Source organism: Cnephaeus nilssonii, assembly GCF_951640355.1.
Source record: "Cnephaeus nilssonii genome assembly, chromosome: 17".
NCBI lineage: Eukaryota > Metazoa > Chordata > Mammalia > Chiroptera > Vespertilionidae > Cnephaeus > Cnephaeus nilssonii.
In genome coordinates, this window is record NC_137088.1 from 25,743,540 (window position 1) to 25,764,979 (window position 21,440).

The following is a 21,440-nucleotide window of genomic DNA, read 5'->3' on the forward strand; positions in this document are numbered from 1 at the left end:
TTGAAGTAGATGGATTCTTTAACACTATTTTCTTAAATTAGACAGTATTTTGTTTTAAATTTTCTTACTTATTTATAAAGTATGTTTAATACAGCAATTAAAATTAAAGGTAAAAAGGACTTGAAATACTCAAAATATAGATGTAAATTTTACAATTAAATATAATTACAACATCAGAAAAATGATTCAATTAGAGATTAATCTGAAGATTTGAAGTTTTTCTCTTTTCTAATGTAAAGGAGATAATGAAGCCAATTACTAGAGACCAATTTTTCGTTTCATGTTAATTAAAATGTAATAAAGAGGCCATGTTTTATTGACAATGTTATTTGAAACTGGATTAAACTTTTTTGCTTTAAAACCAATGTTTATGTTATAATTTGAGTAGTGTAAAGGGACGTACTAGGATTTGCTGAGTTAGGGGCTCAATACCTGGTGAACCCTTGACTATTCTATAGTCTAGTGATTTGCAAAAGAGTGGTCCCTGGACAAGCAGCATTCACATAACCTGGAAACTTATTAGAAATGCATAATCTTAGGTACTACCCCAGATCTACTAGAATCTGGAATCTGTGTTTAACAAGCCCTCCTGGAGATTTTGAGGCCCACTCAAGTGTGAGAACCAATGCTCCAGTCGGTAAGTCCATGTCCTTCATCATCTTATCTAACCATGTCACTGCACACACATTTTCTCTAGTTTCTTTAACTGTAACAGGTTAATAATTAATAAGATGGAGTGCAGAAGCTACAACATTTTAAAACTGGGACTGGAAATGGAGGACGAGGTAGTTAATCTCTGGCAGTAGTGCACCACAGTAATGGACTGAGGACCCAGAGCCTACTCCCAAAAGATGATGGTCCCATTTACAGTCAACAAGAAAAAAAAAATCCTCATTGCCTGTGAAGGACTTAAACTCCAAGCCAAGGAAACTGTCCAAAAAATGAGTCACATCAGGGAAAGGAAATAGAAGAATTTCTAAAGGAAAAATAAAAGCAAGCAAATGCATACACACCTACACCCACCCCACAATAGCACCTAGGACTGTATACAGCTGAGGATCCAATGCTGTACCCAGAAGGAATTCAAAACAGCTCCACATAAGGAGGACAGAGTCCTACAAACTTACAAGCACTCACAAGCATCTTGAGACTGTAATGTCAGCTACAAGAGCTCTAGTCATCAAAAACACTCAGCAAAAGGTCAAATAAAGTGCGTTTCATTCTAATTTCAAGCAACATCACACAGAGAGGTATGCACACCAGAGTGCAGTGCACACATATGTGGGAGTAATCCTCCTCCCAACTGTTACACGGTGAAAGTCAAACAGAATACTGAATTGCTGCCCATACAATTGTGAGGATCTTCTCAAATGAAGGTTTTCCCTTCTTCAGAGTTAAATGTCAACTACTTTAAATCCCATAGCTATGCCAGAGCCAGCTGGTTCAGTGATAGAGCATCGGCCTGCAGACTGAAGGGTCCCAGATTTGATTCCAGTCAAGGGCACATGCCTGGGTTGCGGGCTCGATCCCCTGTGTGGGGCGTGCAAGAGGCAGCTGATCAATGATTCTCTCTCATCATTGATGTTTCCATCTCTCCTTCTCCCTTCCTCTATGAAATCAATAAAAATATATTTAAAAATTAATCAATCAATCCCAGGGCTAGCTATCCTTCCAGCTCTTATCAGCTTTCTAGTTCTGAGGCTGGCACAAGGCTTTACATAATGTTGTTTACAAGGTATATGATCTTTTTTAAAAATATGTTTTTATATTGATTTGAGAGAGAAGAAGGGAAAGGGAGAGAGAGAGATAGAAGCATCAACATCCATGAGTTGCCTCCTGCACGCTCCATAATGGGTATCTAGCCTGCAACCTGAGCATGTGCCCTGATTGGGAATCAAACTGATGACCTCTTGGTGCCTGGGTGGACACTCAACCACTGACCACATTGGCCGAGCTAGGTATATGGTCTTAAAACACAAAACAAAACAAACTTCCTCCTTCACTTTACACTCACAAGAAGACAGAAGTTTTAAAAATATCTTTTAAGAAGGCAAGGAAACCCAATAGTAGTAGCATATGAAATGAAAGCACCTACTGAACAGAGGCACCTGAAAAGGTAGGCTCTCATCCATGCTAGTCACAAATCCTGTCATAAGGCATCTGCTAACAAAGGTCTCTGATTTCACAGGGCTTCTCAAACATCCCATATTATACTATAAAATACATAATGAAATTCACACTATTAACTGTGTTTATATTTAGAGAATCACTGTGAGGTACTTTATTATCCTATCTAATAAAAATATGCAAATTGACCCTAACTCTGCTACACCCACAAGCCATGCCCACAAGCCACACCCACCAGCCAATCAGGAGCAAATATGCAAATAAACCCAACCAAGATGGCTGTGGCCACAGAGAGCAGGAGGGAGGCTTGGGTTTCCCCGGCAACAGAGGAAGCCAAGCTTTCCGCCTGCCCTTGCCGGCCTAGGCCTACACTCAATGCTACAAAGTTTCAATTATAGAAGGTAAACAAATCCAAACAGAAATGGCGGCAGCTACGGAGCTGGAAGAGCAGGAGGCAAGGGTTGCCCCTGGCAATGGAGGAAGCAAAGCTTCTGCAGCCCTGGCTGGCCTAGGCCTCCGCTCCAGGCTACAAAGTTTCAATAATAGATATACATAAATTCCAACAGAAATGGCTGCCACCACAGAGCAAGCAGGAGGCTTGGCTCCACTCCAGGCTACAAAGTTTCAGTTGTAGAAGATACATAAATCCCAGATACCAGGGCCTCTGCTTGGGTCGCCAGGGGGCGTGGCCGGCCTGCAAACCACCACAGGCCCTTCACCCAGGCTGCCCCACACCCCAAGGGAACCCCCACCCTGATCCAGGATACCCTTCAGGACAAACCAGCTGGCCCCCACCCATGCACCAGGCCTCTATCCTATCTAATAAAAGAGTAATATGCAGATTGACCATCACTCCAACACACAAGATGGCTGCCCCCATGTGGTCAAAGATCCTGCCCCCATGTGGACACAAGATGGCTAGCACAAGATGGCCAGCAGGGGAGGGCAGCTGGGAGGGACCAGGCCTGCAAGGGAGGGCAGTTGTGGGTGATCAGGCCAGCAGGGGAGGGCAGTTAGGGGTGACAAGGCTGGCAGAGGAGGGAAGTTGGGGGTGACTGGGCCTGCAGGGAAGGGCAGTTGGGTGGGACCCAGGCCTGCAGGGGAGAGTAGTTGAGAGGGACGAGGCCTGCAGGGGAGGGCAGTTAGGGGTGACCAGGCCTGAAGGGGAGGGCAGTTAGGGGTGACCAGGCCTGAAGGGGAGGGCAGTTAGGGGCAAACACGCTGGCAGGGGAGCAGTTAGGCATCAATCAGGCTGGCAGGGGAGTGGTTAGGGAGTGATCAGGCTGGCAGGCAGAAGTGGTTAGGGGCAATCAGGAAGGCAGGCAAGCGAGCAGTTGGGAGCCAGCAGTCCTGGATTGTGAGAGGGATGTCCGACTGCCCGTTTAGGCCCGATCTTCGAGGGGTCCCAGATTGGAGAGGGTGCAGGCAGGCCTGAGGGACACCCCCCACCCCCGCCGTGCATGAATTTCGTGCACCGGGCCTCTAGTATGTAATAATTCAGAAATGAAAAAAGAATAATTCAGAAAACACACATCTCCCAACTAACCAAACCAAAGCTTTATAGTTCCAATATTTGAGTTCTTGACAAAAGAAGGCAGAATAAATAAAGTTACCAAGCAACCGGTGATTTTAGAGGCCCCAGTAAGTAAGTGTAAGTCCACAACAATCAAGGAGAAGTGAAAAATAGGGAGAGGTTCATAATCTCTCTAAAAAGAGGACTCACTCTACTGCCAATATAGACCACTCCATTTCTAAACAGCTCATCAAAGGTAAAGGCACCTTGCAGCTGTTCGCAATGCTCACATTTGAAAGTAGGCAATAATAGTGTGAAAAGGAAGATGTATCTAACTGACTGTGTTAAGGAAACTGATGCTGACACTCATCTGATTTCCTTTGATAAAAGCCACTTCGGCTCAGTCACTGTGATCTTAACACCATCTCAGAACACCTGTGGACCACTGTTCACCTTTACAGAGTTCCTAGTCAGCACAGACAATAGTGCAGTGAAGGCCTGGGAGTGGGGGCTGGGTGGAGGGGGCGGAGGGGGGTGGTGGAGGATATCTGTAATACTGTCAACCACAAATAAAGGGTTCCTAGTCAGAATACTCCTGGAACACAGGCTGCAGACCTTGTCAAATGATAAAAAGAAAACTGAGGTACATGAAGTAAATTATCCTGTGTTGACAGAACAAGAAATAGGAATGGACAAGAGCTGATATTTGGAGTTTTGTTTAGCCTAGGTCATGTAGATTCTAATAACCTATATTGAACAATTTCTACATAAACACAATTATTTCATTCTATAGTGAGGTAACTCAACTAATTTTTGAAAAATTACTTCTATAAACTTTAAATGTTTCCTGGAGATAATCTAGCCAACACTGAACTTATCTTAAGCCATCTGATAGATGGTAAAATAGAAAAAAACTACAGTGCCAAAAATATCACTGCCCAGTCCAAAAGTCAGCATTTCTGTTAGAACGACAATGCAGTGTTGATTTGTACCAAATTAAACAAACCCTTGTTTAAATGTAAGTATTAAAAATTTTGCTTTTATGGAAGAAGTTTCACTTATCTCCTACTGAGAGACATTCTAATAGGCTTTTTAACACAGTTACAAAAATGTCTTCTAGTTATCTAAGGGGAACCTTAAGCACAACAACCACTATCACAGATGATATAAAATGTTTCCAATTTAACTATTTCCTAGAATTGGAAAGAAGCACCAATTACTAGACTACACAAAAGAACTCCATGGCACCACTCATGTGTATTTCACCATCAAACTGCACATAACCTTTGGTATTCAAAACAGAAGTAGGCCCAGCCCACAAAGAACCCAAGGAATGTGACCTTTCTCTTCAACCCATTTCAAGAAGCATACATCTGAGTTTAAAAGCTGTAACCTGATGTGAACTCTTCACATACAACTAATTCAATGAAATTTAAAAACCGGTTCAGTCAGAAACATTGAAAGATTAGAATTAGGAATGAGAATAATGGTTACTTATCCTTTATTTACTAACTTGAAAAGCTGTATTTCTTTCACTTGCTCTGTTATTTTTTAATTTTTTAAAAATATATTTCTTTATTGATATCAGGAAGGAAGAGGAAGAGAGATAAAAACATCAATGATGAGAACCATTGATCGGCTGCCTCCTGCATGCCCCCTACTGGGGATCGAGCTCACAACCTGGGCATGTGCCCTTGGCCAGAATTGAACCCGGACCCTTCAGTCCACAGGACGACACACTGACCCAAACCGGCTAGGGCTCTGTTATTTTTTAATAGATTGAAGAAAACAAAAGGAAAAGAGAACCCATTATATGCACTTACGTTTTGGCTGTGACATCCACATACTGTCCTGGGCGAAAGTGAGCAGCATAAAGAGGAGTACCTTTATAAAAAGAAAACAAAAAATCAATATGAAGTCTGTCTGTCCAGAAATAACTTCACTAAACATAAACTACATCCAGGAAGCCTTGTAGATAACATATGTCAAAAACGGCAGGAGATTCTCTTCTGCAATTATAATTATTGCAGAAACACCAATTATAAGATAATAAAATTATTCAACATTGACTGCATGGGATGCGGTGCTAGAGCGAGCCAACAGACCACGCTGGCTGACGGTGTGCCTTCACAGCAGTCAGCGAGGTGCTGCCTGAAGTGGGCAATTCCTGTACAACACAGTGTTTCCTGCTGGCAAATACAGGAATGATTCTTGGTTATTTTGGTAACAATATACTAAATTAAGGCATATTACCTATTTCATAGGAAAAATAAATAAAAAGAATGATAAAAAATGCTGGGGCTAGACCAAATCATTTTTTACCCACTGGAGAGAAATGATCCAAAATAGAAACTTGAATTATTTGAACACAGGTCCATTGTTCTCTGGGTAATATTTATGGTATGTATGTATAATATCCCTATAAAGCCCATATATACCAGATTCTTGGTAGACTGGTCATTATTCCAATAAAATAGATATTCTCGCATATGCCAGATATCTGGAATAGCAAAAAACCGCTACTATCGATACTACTAATTTTATAAACTAGTATTTCCAAAACTAGTTGTATTTAAATAAAACCTAACTTTAAATGCACTTGGGAAATGTGTTATTTAATGGAATCTTGTAGCTCCAAGCCCTTCACAATATTTTATTTATATAAATTTGGAATTAACACTTTTATCTCCAAATATTTATAGGGCACTTACAATATGCAAAGTAAGAAATACAAAAGTCTAAGACATGGCTCCTGACCTCAAGAATTCATTATCTAAGGAGGGATTGAGAGAGGTGGAGGAGCATATGGGGGGAGGTTAAATGGTTATAGACGGAGACTTGACTTGGGATGGTGAACACACAATAATACAATGTACTGATGATGTGTTGTAGAACTGTGCACCTGATAACTGTATAATTTTGTTAACCAGTGTTACCCCAATAAGTTAAATTTTATAAAGAATGTATTATCTAGCCCTAACTGGTTTTGCTCAGTGGTTAGAGCGTCGGCCTGCGGACTCAAGGGTCCCAGGTTCGATTCTGGTCAAGGGCATGTACCTTGGTTGCAGGCACATACCCAGTAGGGAGTGTGCAGGAGGCAGCTGATCGATGTTTCTCTCTCATCAATGCTTCTAACTATCACTCTCCCTTCCTCTCTGTAAAAAATCAATAAAATATATGTTTTTTTAAAAGGATGTATTATCTAGGTGATGAATCAACATTACATCATCAAATAAGAGGATATGAAAAGATACCTCTCCAAAGAAGATATATAGTTGGACAACAGACATGAAAAGATGCTCAACATCCATACATCAGGGAAATGTAAATCAAAACCACAGTAAGATACCACCTCACACCCGTCAGGATGGCTATTATCAAAGTCAACAAATAACAAGTGTTGCTAAGGATGTGGAAAAAAAGGAACCCTGTACATGGTTGGTGGGACTGCAAATTGGTCGAGACACTATGGAAAACAGTATGAAGAGTCTGCAAAAACTAAAAATAGATATGCAATACCACCAAGCAATTCCACTTCTGGATATTTATCAAAAAAAAATAAAAACACTAATTCAAAAGGGTATATGCATCCCTATGTTCATTCCAGCATTATTTACAATAGCCAAGATATGAAAACAGCCTAGGTGTCCATCGATAGATGAATAAAGTACACACACACACACACACACACATCTGGTATATATACACAATAGAATATTATTGAGCCGTTTGCAACAACATGAATGAGTCTAGAACAGGGGTGGGGAACATCTGGCCCGAATGCCATATAAGGCTTGTGAAATCATTTGGTTTGGCACTGCCAAGGCATTAGAGGTGAGTTAAATATTTGACCAAATATAGCAGGCTAATTTTAAGTTGATAATTCTGTATGGCCCATGAATGATGTTATAAATATTCAAATGGCCCTTGGCAGAAAAAAGGTTCCCCACCCCTGGTCTAGAAGGTATTATGCCAAGTGAAGTAAATCAGGCAGAGAAAGATAAATACCGTATGGTTTCGCTTATGTGTGGAATCTATAAAAGAAACAAATGAACAAATAAAACAAAAACAGACTCATTGAAACAGAGACCAAAGGGATGACTATGAGAAAGAAGGGAGTGGAGAGATGTGTGAAAAAGGTGAAAGGAAATATAGTCAATAACATTGTGGTAAGTTTGAAGAGTAACAGATGATTACTAGAATTAGTGGGGTCATCACATTGTAAGGCATACACATAATGAATCACTATATTGTACCCTGAAACTAATATAACTAATATAGCGTATAAGTAAATTGAAAAAAAAATTTAATTAAGTAATTTAAAAAAGCTGGAACCAATGTAGTAGAGAATGAATGTATGGGAAGATAATTTCTGTTTGGTTGTTTAAAACAGGGAGTAAAGTGCTGTAGGATTCCAGAGGGTAGTATCCTTTAAGGTAGTGCCTAGGCTGGATTTGGACAAGCAGGGAAAATCCTTGAATTAAGAAAAAATAGGGGAATTTGCAAGAGCATGGATGGACCTAGAGGGTACTATGTGAAATGAAATAAGTCAGACAGAGAAAGACAAATACCAAATGATTTCACTTATATGTGGAATCTAAAGAACAAAATAAAATAGCTGCAGAAAGCAGAATGATGGTTGCTAGAGGGAAGGGGGGTTGGAGGTCTAGATGAAAAAGGTGAAGCGATTAGGAAGTACAAATTGGTGGTCACAAAACAGTCATGGGGATGTAAAATACATAGGGAATACAGTAAAAAATATTGTAACTATGTATGGTAGCAGGAGGGTACTTGAAATATTGGGGAATCACTTTGTAAAGTATATGATTATCTAACCACTATGTTGTACACCTGAAACTTATCATACCTAATAATAGACAAACATGTAAATTGACTGTACCTCTGCTACGCTCACAGCCAATCAGAGTGAGTATGCAAATTAACCCAACAAAGATGGAGGTTAATTTGCATAGGTAGGCGCCCAGTAGCCTGGGTCCCGGGAACTTTCTCAGCACCCAGGTCACTCCGAGGTAGGCCCCCCCGTGGGTTCTGAGCAACCTGGGAAGGGCCTGAGCCAGGGGGCTCCTGGGCAGAGGCAGAGCCGGGCAATCAGAGGGATTGCAATGGACAATCATTGGAGGTCCCCTGTCCAGGACCCAAGCCCCAGCCAGAGGCTTGGGGCCTGGGCAGGGGCGGAGCCAGGCAATTGGGTGATTGGAGGGAGCTGGGGGTCACCTGCCCAGGCCCCAAGCCTCTGCCAGAGGCTTGGGGCCTGGGCAGGGCAGAGCCAGGCAATCAGAGGGAGCTGGGGGTCCCCTGTCCAGGCCCCAAGCCTCGGCCAGAGGCTTGGGGCCTGGGCAGGGGCAGAGCCGGGCAATTGGAGGGAGCAGGGGCGGAGCCGGGCAATCGAGGGATTGGAGGGAGCTGGGGGTCCCCTGCCCAGGCCCCAAGCCCCGGCCAGAGGCTTGGGGCCTGGGCAGGGGCGGAGCCAGAGATCGGAGGCAATCGGTGTGAACTACAGAGGAAATACCTTTTCTGACCGCTCATTGGCTAAGCTCCCTGTATGCCACTGGTAATATTCTTAGTAACTTGAGTATAAGAATCCAAAAAGGTGATCTAGGGTTTTTCCACCACACTTCTGGAGAAAAAAACGAAGGTCCGCTGCTGGAGAGCTAAGAAATGTCATATCCTGTCCTAGCCAGTTTGGCTCAGTGGATAATGCTTAGGCTTGCCAACTGCAGGGTCCGGTTCGATTCTGATCAAGGGCATGTACCTAGGTTGCAGGCTCCTCCCTGGCTGGAGCCCAGGTCAGGGCTCATGCAGGAGGCAACCAATCAAAGTGTTCCTCTCACTTTGATGTTGCTCTCTGTCTTTCCCTTTCTCTTCTACATTCTCTAAAAGTCAATGGAAACATATCCTCAGGTAAAGATAAAAAAAAAAAAAATAAAGAAATGTCATATCCTATGAAAGACATATGTTGAAAATGCCTAAAGAAAGTAGTCATTTTTTCATGGTGAAGGGACTGGAGTCCGTGTTGATGAAAATACCTTGGTGGCCGTGGTGACTGGCAGTGGCTGCAGCAGCAGGGTGATGGGGCTGCTGCCTTCCCCTGATCAGTCCGATTGCCTCAGTAGGACATCCCCTGAGGACTCCCAGTATGTGAGAGGGGGCAGGCTGGGCTGAGGGACACCCCCCCCCCCCGCCAATGCACGAATTTCATGCACTGGGCCCCCAGTATAAAATAATGTTGAATATAAACTATAATTAAAAAATAAAATTAAAAAAAAGAAGGGAGATTAAAAACTACTGAATTTCTATGATGTTAACTGACCTGAACTGCCAATATTTGACTAATTTTCATCCATAAAACCAACAATTTCACATGATCTGAGCTACAGCAAAAGTTAATTATATTTGTTAGCTTAATTCCATTTAATTGCAAACCTTGCACTTCAAAGCATATCTTTTAATTCTAATTTATATCAGGGCTGCCCTCTGTCACTCCAATTAATATTGTCCATTGCAATTGTATTTTACTTCAAAAAATTCAGTCCACATATTAAAATAAAAAAATCTTAAAACATCCTTCTACTGTATGCTTGTTAGAACTCAAGTTTAAGAGATCAGAGAGCTCTTCTGAAGTTTAAAGACATCAAATTCTATTAATTACATGAACCAATCAAATAATCATATTGCCAAATCTCACTTTTTGACATTCCATGAATAGGATAAAATACTTTGAAATTTTAAAATAATGATCTTACGTCAAAGTGTTATGGTTGGTCACTGTCCAATTTCAGGTTAGGCTATATTTTTTTCAAAATCTTCTATCTCCACGAGTATAATTATTCTCCACTTAATAAAATTCCAGCCTTACAAACAGTAAACTTCACATTTTAAGAGTGGATGTATTTATTGTGAGACTTTTCCAAATGTGAAATTCTCTGTACATTAAAAACAAAAGCATTCTTCCCTCTTCCATGGAAAACAAAGAGTTCTCTAAAGTTCTTTTCACTGAAAAATAAAGACTTGTTTATCCCTAGTGATTAAAATAGATATGTTTTTATATTTAAAAATAAATGTTTGGGACTTTGTACTGTGGATTCAGCTTTATTAAAAAGGCTGACATTAAACAAACCACGGATTTGGGTATTTTTACCCCTTCCCCCCAACTTCAGATTACCTGGTTTAATTACAGCATTATCTGTTACACGAAAGATTTTAATTTTCTGTTTTGGTGGCAATCCAAGTTCTTGGTAAAATTTCAATTTGGATGTAGATTTCTAGAGGAAAAGCAGCACACATAAATTACACAGTAAATACTAAAGGTGGGGTTTAATGCAGAGATCTAAACCAAGTTATTAACACACCAGAAAACAGAGCACTCTGTTCCCCTAATGAATGAAGAGCACGCTATCCCCTCGCTGAAGGGAGGTGAGATTTTTCATCTATAATCCATTACACTTGGGATCCAACCATGTGCAGAGTGTAGCTCATACACAGTACATGGGGAAAGACCTTTGTTCTGTAGGAAAAGAAACAGAGTTGTGCTCATATTTGAATTTTCACTGGAGACTCTATGTATCAAGAACTCCCATCCTGGGAAATTGGACCGTGTCTATAGAAGAAAACATGGTAGGTCACATTCTAATGTATGACTACAAACTTCAAAGTCAATCCCAAATGTGCCCTGGCCAACCTACATTTCCTTCCCCCCTAGTTATATCCTCACACTCTTCAAGGCAACTATGTCACATCTCCTTTTAAATCCTCCAGCACTGTTCCTTCTTCCTCTCCCCTTTGAGCTGATCCTCTTGCTTCTTGATTCAATGAAAAAATACAGAAGAATCAAGAGCACTTCCTCACACTTATTGCCTAGTCCAGGGGTCCTCAAACTTTTTAAACAGGGGACCAGTTCACTGTCCCTCAGACCGTTGGAGGGCCGGACTATAGTTAAAAAAAAAAAACTATGAACAAATTCCTATGCACACTGCACATATCTTATTTTGAAGTAAAAAAAGCAAAATGGCAAAAACACCCGCATGTGGCCCGCGGGCCGTAGTTTGAGGACGCCTGGCTAGTCCATATAAGTGTCTGCACCAGCCATTATATACTGTCCTCTGCCACCTCACTCCAGGTTGCCCAAGATGCATGTGGGGAGCATTTAGAAAATGCCGATGCCCAGGGCCTCAGCTTGGAGACTATAGCCTCACGGGTCTAATATGGCATCCAAGCGTCTGTATATATATATATATGTGGTTTTTTTTAAATTTTTTTTTAAAGCACTCCACATGATTGTGATGTGAAAAGGGCTGGGAATCACAATGACAGATGAACTGTCCATGCTCTTATTAAAAGCCATATCCTTCACTGTGTATTCACTCCTAACCTCTCTCATCTATTCAATAGCTTTACTCCTGAAATTGTCCCCATCATCTTCTGAAACACTAATTGCCCTCTTGCTACTGAAATGTTCCTATTGGTATACAAAGATATCATAATAATTCATATATTAAAACAAAACTTTTCCTTAGCCAAGGAAAGGGGGATTTCCTTAGGTAATCATTCTGTTCCCCCCTTACAACCACATCCCTGAAAGACTTGCTGAGTCTATTTTCTCTCACACCGACTATAATCAGGTGCTTTCATCCCCTACTACTCAATGGGAAGTGTCAAGATCACCAATGTCTCCATGTGGTCAATACTTGTTTTATTGGCTCCATCAGTAATGCTTGACACAGGTGACCATGTCACATCTCTCCTTGAATGACTTTCACTCAGCTTCCAGCCACTACTCTCTTGGTTCCTTACCAACCCCACATTTGTAACTTCAATCCCAAATTCTACTCCGAACTACAAATTCCTATGTCCAACTGCCAACTCAATTATCTCACGGTGATGTCATACAGTAACATCAATTTTAACCGGTCTAAAATTGAACTTGATTCCCCTCTTCCTCAATAAGCCTGCTTTCTTTCCTCTTGCCTTCCAAATCTCAATACTTCTGTTGTTGGACCCCAAATCTCGTGGTCACTTTTGACTATTTTCCTTCTCACATCCCATGTCCCATCATCAGCAATTCTGTAGACTTTATTTGAAAATATAGCCTACATCAATTACTTCTCACCCCCACTCCACCCAACCATCTTTTGCTTGGATTATTTCAATAGAAACAATCTTAAACTAATCTCCAAAATTCCACACGCCTGACCCCTGGTCTGTTTTCCATTCACAGGCTGGCATGTTCCTTTTAAAACACAAGCTATTTCATGTCTCTGCAATGGCTTCCATCTCATGCAGAATCAAGTCCCAAGTCCTTACCATGGTTTACAAGGTTCTATACAATCTGACTTCACCTATTGCTCTTCTCTGGGCTCACCCTGCGTCATTCCTTACTAGTCCAAGAACACATTAAACAATGGCCTCAGATCTTTTTTGCACATACTGTTCCCCCTGCCTGGAATGCTTTTCTGCCAGATTTTTGCATGACTTGTTCCCTCACTTTATTCAGGTCTCTATCCAAACATCAACTTACCTTCCCTACCTAAAATAGCACCACTTTCTGTCACTCACAATCCCTCCAGACTACTTTATTAGTCCTCAAAGTACTTCTCTCCATCTGTCATGATTTACAGTTGTTGTTTTTTTTATCTTCTATGCAACAGCCTCCCTATCTTACCCCCAATCCCACCAAAATGTAAGCTTCTTGAGAGCAGAGACTTTAGTTGCTATGTCTGCAGCTCCTGCTGGCTGCTTCCCCCTGCACCCCTGCCTTTGTTTTTCTGCTTTTTTAAATATCTCTGAATAAATGACTTTATGGACATCGTACTTCCTTAATGTCCTGAGTCTTTTTTAAATTAAAACTGTTGATATAGATTTCTGTAAGACAAACTGTACCACTTTATATTTCCTGATATAAAGAGCGCCTCTTTCGTGAGAATATAGCCAACACAGGTGTATCTATCTTCCTGCTGTTTCTGCTCCCTCAACGTCCCCTCTAATCACAAATGAAGCACCAGCAGGCCCTCTCAATGGGCCACAGTATTCTATGTATGCTTACCTGTGTCTGCCTATGCTAGTCTCTGGTCCTATAATTTCTTCCCCACCTTGTACCTCCAAATCTCATTAAAAATCTGTTACATACATGTTTAGTCCCAGCTGCAGGACATTTCCTGTCCGGATCCCTCCCTGGCAGCCTTGTCAGAGCAGACTGCTCTTTCACCTCTGCCACCTCTAGACCCTCCATTTACTAGTATTTAACTTACATATCTATCTGCCTGCTAGTCTGCGAGTCCCTGGATTGTAGGGGCTGTTTTACTCACCTGTGTGTGTAACTTCAGAGCTAAAGACAGTAGCAGGTTAGACACTGCAAAGTGAGCGAAATGAATGGTGAAAAGACTCAGAAGATCTTTCTGGGTGTGAAGTCCTGATTTGTCTCTCCAAGACACCCCACCTTTCACTCTTCCTGCTGCTGTACTAATTCTTGGCAGACAACATTCCTGTGTTTGTGGCCTGACAGTGTATGGCCTCTATCTTCATTTCTAGTTATTAAAAACTTACAAGTCTAAAATAAACATCATGACCTACTTTGAGGATGATCAAATCTACAAGAAACTAAGCTACTATAAAACCAAACCAAGAGTAATTTGTAATAAAACAAACAAACAAAAAATCAAACCAAGAATAGCAGCAACTGAAAAACCCTATCCAGCTCAAGATGACACTGATGATGTACTGAAACAAAGCATCATTTCCCCAAATGCAATGAAGACATGCACAGCCAGGCTTATCTGATTATGTAGCAAACTTCAGGTACATGCTACTTCAATTTAAAATGTGCACTGTTAGTACCACTTTATCACTTATTGAGTGGTTGACTTTCGTGAACACGAAACTGGGTGGCAGTGGCCTGTAAGCATAGAACTTTAATTTTTGGAGCAGTCCACACTCCTGGGAACCTCCCTGGGGCCCTCGGGTGTGACCATGTGATACATGCTGAGCAGCTCCGCTTCCATGCCCACGAAAGGTTGCTCTGTGCCTCACAGTTTCCTCAAGAAGCTACCAGGAGAGCGAGAACATGACCTCACTCCAGTCATCCTCTATGCTTTCCCTTCCCACTCACTGAACCTCAGGCTAATATGCCGCACCACCCTTCCCAAGGCCCGGCTTTTCGTCTTAATCACACTCACTTGTTCCATAACAAGAGCAAACACAAGGGCTCTCATTTAAAAATGTGGCTCCTTGAAATTACTTTCCTGATGAATCAGATTCAGATATATCAAGTTTTAAAACAGACTTTAATTTTATTTTTAACATTCACATATTCCACCTGGCAATTTAGAAAGCATACTATTTTCTCAATATCAGTTTTTAAGTATGCCAGCAGGCTTCTAAGAAAAATTCTGTCCTTTTTCCAGTAATACAAAATAGACAAGATAAACATTTTTATCTAAATAACTATAGACTACAACATAAAAAGAAAAAAAGTAGTATGTACTTCTTGATTATCTTCCTAATTCACTAAAATTGAGTACTTCAATTTTTTTCTTTTAAAATCAAAATATCAGCCGTGAGAAAAACTAAACGTTCAAGTTGAGTTGAAACCAGCAGCAGTGGAACAGAGGTGTGTTTTTTTAAAAAACTTCTAAATAAATAATTTCAAAGGCAATTTAAAAGACTGACAGCAGTGTCACACTTGGATAATCCCATCTATGAGATTGCATTCCCCCGCCTTCAAAGTTCTCTGCAATTATCCTCTCACAATGAAAATGCTTCTCTGCTCCCAAGATGAATTGGTTTAATCAACTTCGAGGCTACTTAACTTCCTGATTCAGAAATACTACATATCACATCAGCTTTTATGTATAAGACACAAAAATAACAAAAGCAAAGTGACTCAAATTTCTTGGAGGCATAAATCTTTAACAGCTTAAAAAAACAACAGTTCTAGCCCTATTATAAACAAACTGATTCAATCAATTTATTTTAGAATGCTAAACTATTTGATACTTTATATTCATAGGTCTTTCTCTCTCTTTAAAAACCTTCTATATCAATCTACTTGCAATTTCCCTAAGGGTTATAATATGCAAGAAGTTTGCATACTTCTAGTTTACTTTTTTTTTCCCCTTTCTGAATCAAAATGGTTTACTCATCAAGAATTCTAAAACTCCTCTTTCACATACCATTCTGAAGAAAGGTCATTCAGAGACAAAGTTTTTTCCTTAATATACTAATACATGTCCCCTAGATCTAGAAAATTTATATCCTGAAGAATAAGAAGGGCCTCTGTAGCACTTTCTATACTAGAGAAGTAAGTTATTTTAAAAGTTGATGTTGTGGAATAAAAGCATTTCTGTAATATTTTAGTTATTAGTATTACATTACAAAATTTTATTTGTAAGACATCATCACTAAGTAAAATAGTACATTGAGCTGGCAACTACTTTTCTGATTTTAGAACTTTTGTTTTCTTCTTGAAAACTAAAATATTAGAAAAACAATGTGAGACTTTTAGAACTGGGAGAGAATTGAGAGACCATCAAGGCCAGTATCCTGTTTACATGGATAAGAAAATGGATGTTAAAAAAAAAAGAAAAAAGAAAATGGATGTTCAAAAAGGTGGAGAGAAAGAGCTAATGGTCGAGATCAGGATTAGAACTCGTTCTTCTGACCCTATGTTCACTCATTTTTCCTCTATCTCATAGTTGTGAGGAAGTAATGTCCACAGATTTGTTGAAGCAGAATGGATTATCCCAACATGAAGCTTGATTTACAAATATCAAGCCCGTAAAGATGTGAATTTACAATAATTGGTAATAAAAATAAAGATGATGGTGCTAGTCATTACAGCAATATAATCAATTAGAAAACAGTGGAATCTATTAAACCCAATAATTATTCACATGATTGACATGAAAGCTGACATGTCACAGCTAAAAATTCAAACATTTGACATTTAAAAAGAAGTTTCAATAAATACCTCACTGTGCTTTTAATTACTGTGGAATTATTTGAACCCTGACATTATTAGTCAATAAACTGTCAAGAATAGTTCTAAATCTTCAATGAAAAATAGACACTACCACAATATGCAAAAAATAGCCAACTTCTCTAATACTTCTGAGACAACTCCACTTAGATTTTCTCTAAACACTTCAAACATATCTTTCGTCCTGTTTCCCTTTCTTTGTCCCTAGTCCAGGTTACAGCATAAGCACTGACCTAGTTGCTTAGTTAGAAACTGCCCTGTGCCTGGCCCTCTAACCACACATTCTCACTCACCCAGTCTTTCACATATCCCAGCTCCTTCCAAACCCAATCCAACCGCCCTGCTTCAAAAGCCTTTATCAACTCCCCCCTAGTGCTTAAACCAACCTCCTAAATGTCCTCTCTCCATCCAGATGCCTATCATTTATTTAACAAGATAACACACCCAGGTTGTGGGTTTGATACCTGGTCAGGTGTGTACAGGAGGCAACCAATCGATATTTCTTTCACATAAATGTTTCTCTCTCTCTCAATTTAACTTGTCAAATTGTTATCTTGTTAAATAAATGATAAGCATCTACCCTGGTTAAAGAATTAGCAGAGCTCCTTGAAGTCTACAGGGTGAAGTCGAAACTCCTTAGCCTTCTACCCTGACAGTTGCACCCACTGGCCCCACACCCACACACTAAGATGGAGACACACCACACTCTCTTTCCAAGCACATTCTACATACTCTTCCACATTCTACAGAGACCTTTCCCTCTGGTATGCCTTTAACACTTTCTCCTTTCTGGTCTCCTTGCTGTGAAACCTCAGAGGATCTGTCAACCAGAAGTGGCCATCCACATTCTGTGCTTGTTGCATTTATAATACTATACTGAGACGGCAGATTTATGTGTCCATCTTCCCCATTCATTTATGTGTTCCCAGAGGGTGGACACCAAGTCCCAGTTAAGAAAGTGAGGCTCTGGAGTCTGCTCGTCACTCTACCTCTTACCAGTGGGAAGCCCTGAATGAATTACTCTCTTTAGCTTCAGAAGCTGAAAAGATCACTTAATAAATATAAAGGCTTAATGCTTATGTACTTGGCATGTAATAAGTGCTTAATAGAAGTTACTTATGACAAGGAAACAGGAGGCACACAACACTTGCTAATTTTGACAGTTGCATAATATAGGTTGTATCCTAATTTCCATCCATGTTCATTTCATAAACAATTTACAATGGAAAAATGTTTGTCTTAAAGATAAGCAATGTTTTAGTAAACCTAAAGGAGTTTCGTATTCATTAGCAAAAACCATCACTATTTCTAGAAAGGTATTCTCTGCTTTTAGTCATCCAATTAAGGATACTAATTGTGCAGATTTTTCAAATTTAAACTACATACTCAGCATTTTATTAGTATTCTTTTTGGGAAAAAAATGCTTCATTTGAAAAATTCTGATGTGGGTTTGTATACAACTTTTTCCCAAATAATGAAAGCTCATTCTATAGAAAATTGCCCTGGCCGGTGTGGCCCAGTTGGAGCGTTGTCCTGTACACTGAAAGGTCCAGGGTTTGATTCCCAGTCACGGCACACACCCAGGTTGTGGGTTTGATACCTGGTCAGGCACCAATCGATATTTCTTTCACATAAATGTTTCTCTCTCTCTCAACCCCTCTCTCTCTTTCACACACTCTCAAATCAATAAAAACATATCTCGGGTCAGAATTAAAAAAATAATAACATACACAAAATTAACTTTTACATGCTGTTGGTGTCAATTGTTGAAACAATTTAGAAAGAAAAACATTAAAAAAACCAATAACAAAAAAAGGATTACTGTCTGTTACATGCCAGGCACATTTGAAAATTCTCATGTAATCCTGATAACAAACCTCTTACATCAGCAGTATTATCATCCCCATTTTACAGATGGGCAAATACTTCAGCTTACAGGGTAGTTACTTGTTCCAGATAGTGAGGAGATACTGGAACAAACTCAGACTCCTGGGCTCAATGGCTCTACTAGACTGACTCTCCCCCACCCAAAATTTATCTCATGGACAAAACAAATTTGTGGCAATAGAATATGCTCAAAACTTAAAGATTTGGGTCTGAAACTAAAAAATGTACTATTCTAGGAATGAAAATACAGCCTTACATAAAAACGGGATACGCTTTTTCCTCCTACAGTGAGGGTTGCCATTTTTCCATCAATGTTTTCCTTTGGAGTATATCTTAGCACATGACAGTCTTGTACCTAAAAACACAAACATAAAAAAAAAAAAGCTAAGTCTGTGCCAAGATACATTTCAACATTACACACCAGTCACTAAAGTTACGTATTTCATCATTCCTCTAACATCAATCACAATCTTAAAATACAGATAACCGCCCTGACCAATTTGGCTCAGTGGATAGAGCGTCAGCCTGCGGACTCAGGGGTCCCAGGTTTGATTCTAGTCAAGGGCATGTGCCTTGGTTTCGGGCACATCCCCAGTGGGGGGTGTGCAGGACGCAGCTGATTGATGTTTCTCCCTCATCAATGTTTCTAACTCTCCCTCTCTCTTCCTCTCTGTAAAAAATCAATAAAATATATTAAAAAAATAGATAATCTTTGAAAAAAGTGTCAAATACAACACCCATAAAAAAGTGCATAAAACACTAATATATAACAAAGTAAATATTTTTAAAGAAAATATGCACATAACTGTTATAGGATTCCAGGACAGGAGGAATAGGGAAACTGAGACAGGAAAGTTAAAACAAGGCCAAACAGTGTGGGCAAATTGCAGCCAGCTTGTAACTAACAAACCATTATTTTCTCCAGCCAAGGACAAAGAGCAAATGATTACAAAACAAAAAACAAAACAAAAAACACCTCCCTAATGAGAGAATGCAGAAAGGAAGGGAGAAAGAGGAAAGGAAAAAAGGGCAGTTTTACTCCCTAACAGAAAAGACAGCAGTCTCAAGGCTTGGCAAGATAAAAGTTGCCAGGTGCTTCTCATGAATTCTGGGAAGACCATAATAAAGTAAAAAAAAAAAAGAGGGATCTTGAGAATTAATCTGTACCAAAGTAGTCAGCAGGGGAATTTTGAAGCCTATAGATAGGAGGGTATATAAAGCCTTGGACCCCCACCCAATTCGCTCTTCAGATTAGCTAAGAGCCCATTTGCATTTCATAAGCCAGATGTATAGGTTTGCTTGCTTGCTTTGCTTTTTCAATAAAGGCGCATGCTTAAATTGGCTTTTCACAACGCAGTCAAGGTCTCTCGTATAAATTCATTTATATGACAAGACAAGGATCGAGGTTGGGGACAGCCCTGTTCCACTGACTCAGGGGGCTGTCCGGTAACACCTCTCTGGTGTTGGTGATAGGTGCCTATAACCTAAGCACTACCAATGTCAAGAAGTAGAATCCCTAAAACCTGTGTCTCTTTTCCCAATCAACTCCCAACCTTTTTTTCTTCTTCAAACTTCTAGAACAGTGGTTCTCAACGTGTGGTCCAGACAAGCAGCATCAGCATCCCCTGAGAACTTGGTGGAAATGCGGGCTCAGGCCTCACAGAGACCTGCTAAATCAGAACCTCTTGCTAAATCAGAACCTCCTGCTACATCAGAACCTCTGTGATTTAGAACAGCAGTCGCCAACCTTTCGGACCTCAAGGACCACCGGCTGGTGACCACTGATTGAGAAGCCCTCCAGGTGATTCTCAGTCACACTGAGGTGTGCTGCTCAAGAAATAACCACTACCCTTGACATTTAGAGCAATCCTTTACTTAGTTTTCTTTATAATTACTACCTTTGAAAGTACTACGTAATAATGCTGTTGTTTAGTGCTGTCTGCTTTAAACTTTATATAAATGGAATCAGACTGAATGTAGTCTTCCTTGTCTTACTTCTTTCACTCAAGATTACATTTGTAAGGTTCATCCACGTTGTTAGATGTAGCTTACTGCTATCCAGCATTGCATCATGTGAATACACCACGATTTACCCATTCTACTGCTGATGGACATTTAGGTTATTTCTAGTTTTGGAGTATTAAGAGTAATATTGCTATTAACACTGTTGTACAGTTTTCTTGGTGCATACTCTTTAAATCTTCTAGTAACCCGCACAAATGGAATAGATTACAAGGTTCACTTATCTCAACTTTACTACATAAGGCTAAATTATTTTCTGAAGTGGTTATACCAATTTACAATCCCATCAGTCATTATTGAAAGTTCCCAAAGTTCCTTAGAGTTCTAGAAACTATAATCTTATCCTTGATCAATTAGTCAATAAAAATTTACTAAGGGCTGGGAGGCTCCTTCTGCTTATTAGCACGTAAGCACTTACGTGCATGAGCTCTTATTTTAATTACCACCACCTGCCTAATCAGTTGTCTAAGGCTGGGCCCCAAAGATAAACTGAGTTGTCCAAAGTGATTTGGGGAATGATGGTCTCCTACTTTTCAGTGATCTTTTTATAATAATAATGAGAAAGACAACAGCAGCTGACATTTATTGGACATTTAACACTGTTTTACATTTTAAGTGCTTGACATTTATATCTTGTGCAATCCTCACAATAACCTTTTGAGGTAGGTCATAATTATTTCATTTAAAAAGTAGTATATATTTTATAGATGAGACACAGTGTTTCAAAGAACACAGTTAAGAAGTGGCAGAACCAAGACCTGAATTCAGGTATTCTGGTCCCAGGGCCCACATTATTAAGCAGAAGAGGAGTTTACTTTATCTCAGAGAACAAAACACTGCTTCCCCTAACAAGTGTATAACATTCTAAGTTAGCAAAGAGATAAAAATTATTTTGGAGTT

General features: G+C 40.0%; 2 protein-coding genes across 2 annotated transcripts in view; one reads left to right on the forward strand and one right to left on the reverse strand.

The window, feature by feature from the left end:
* Positions 1-21,440, forward strand: part of NEK11 (NIMA related kinase 11) — a 385,217-nt gene that overhangs the window by 266,048 nt on the left and 97,729 nt on the right. The window lies entirely within an intron of this gene.
* Positions 1-21,440, reverse strand: part of MRPL3 (mitochondrial ribosomal protein L3) — a 43,891-nt gene that overhangs the window by 19,408 nt on the left and 3,043 nt on the right. The window contains exons 4-6 of the mRNA XM_079795430.1: positions 18,775-18,873; positions 10,824-10,923; positions 5,464-5,524 (exon numbers count right to left, since the gene is read on the reverse strand). Coding sequence (XP_079651556.1) covers positions 5,464-5,524; positions 10,824-10,923; positions 18,775-18,873 — 260 coding nt within the window. The remainder of the gene's footprint in view (positions 1-5,463; positions 5,525-10,823; positions 10,924-18,774; positions 18,874-21,440) is intronic.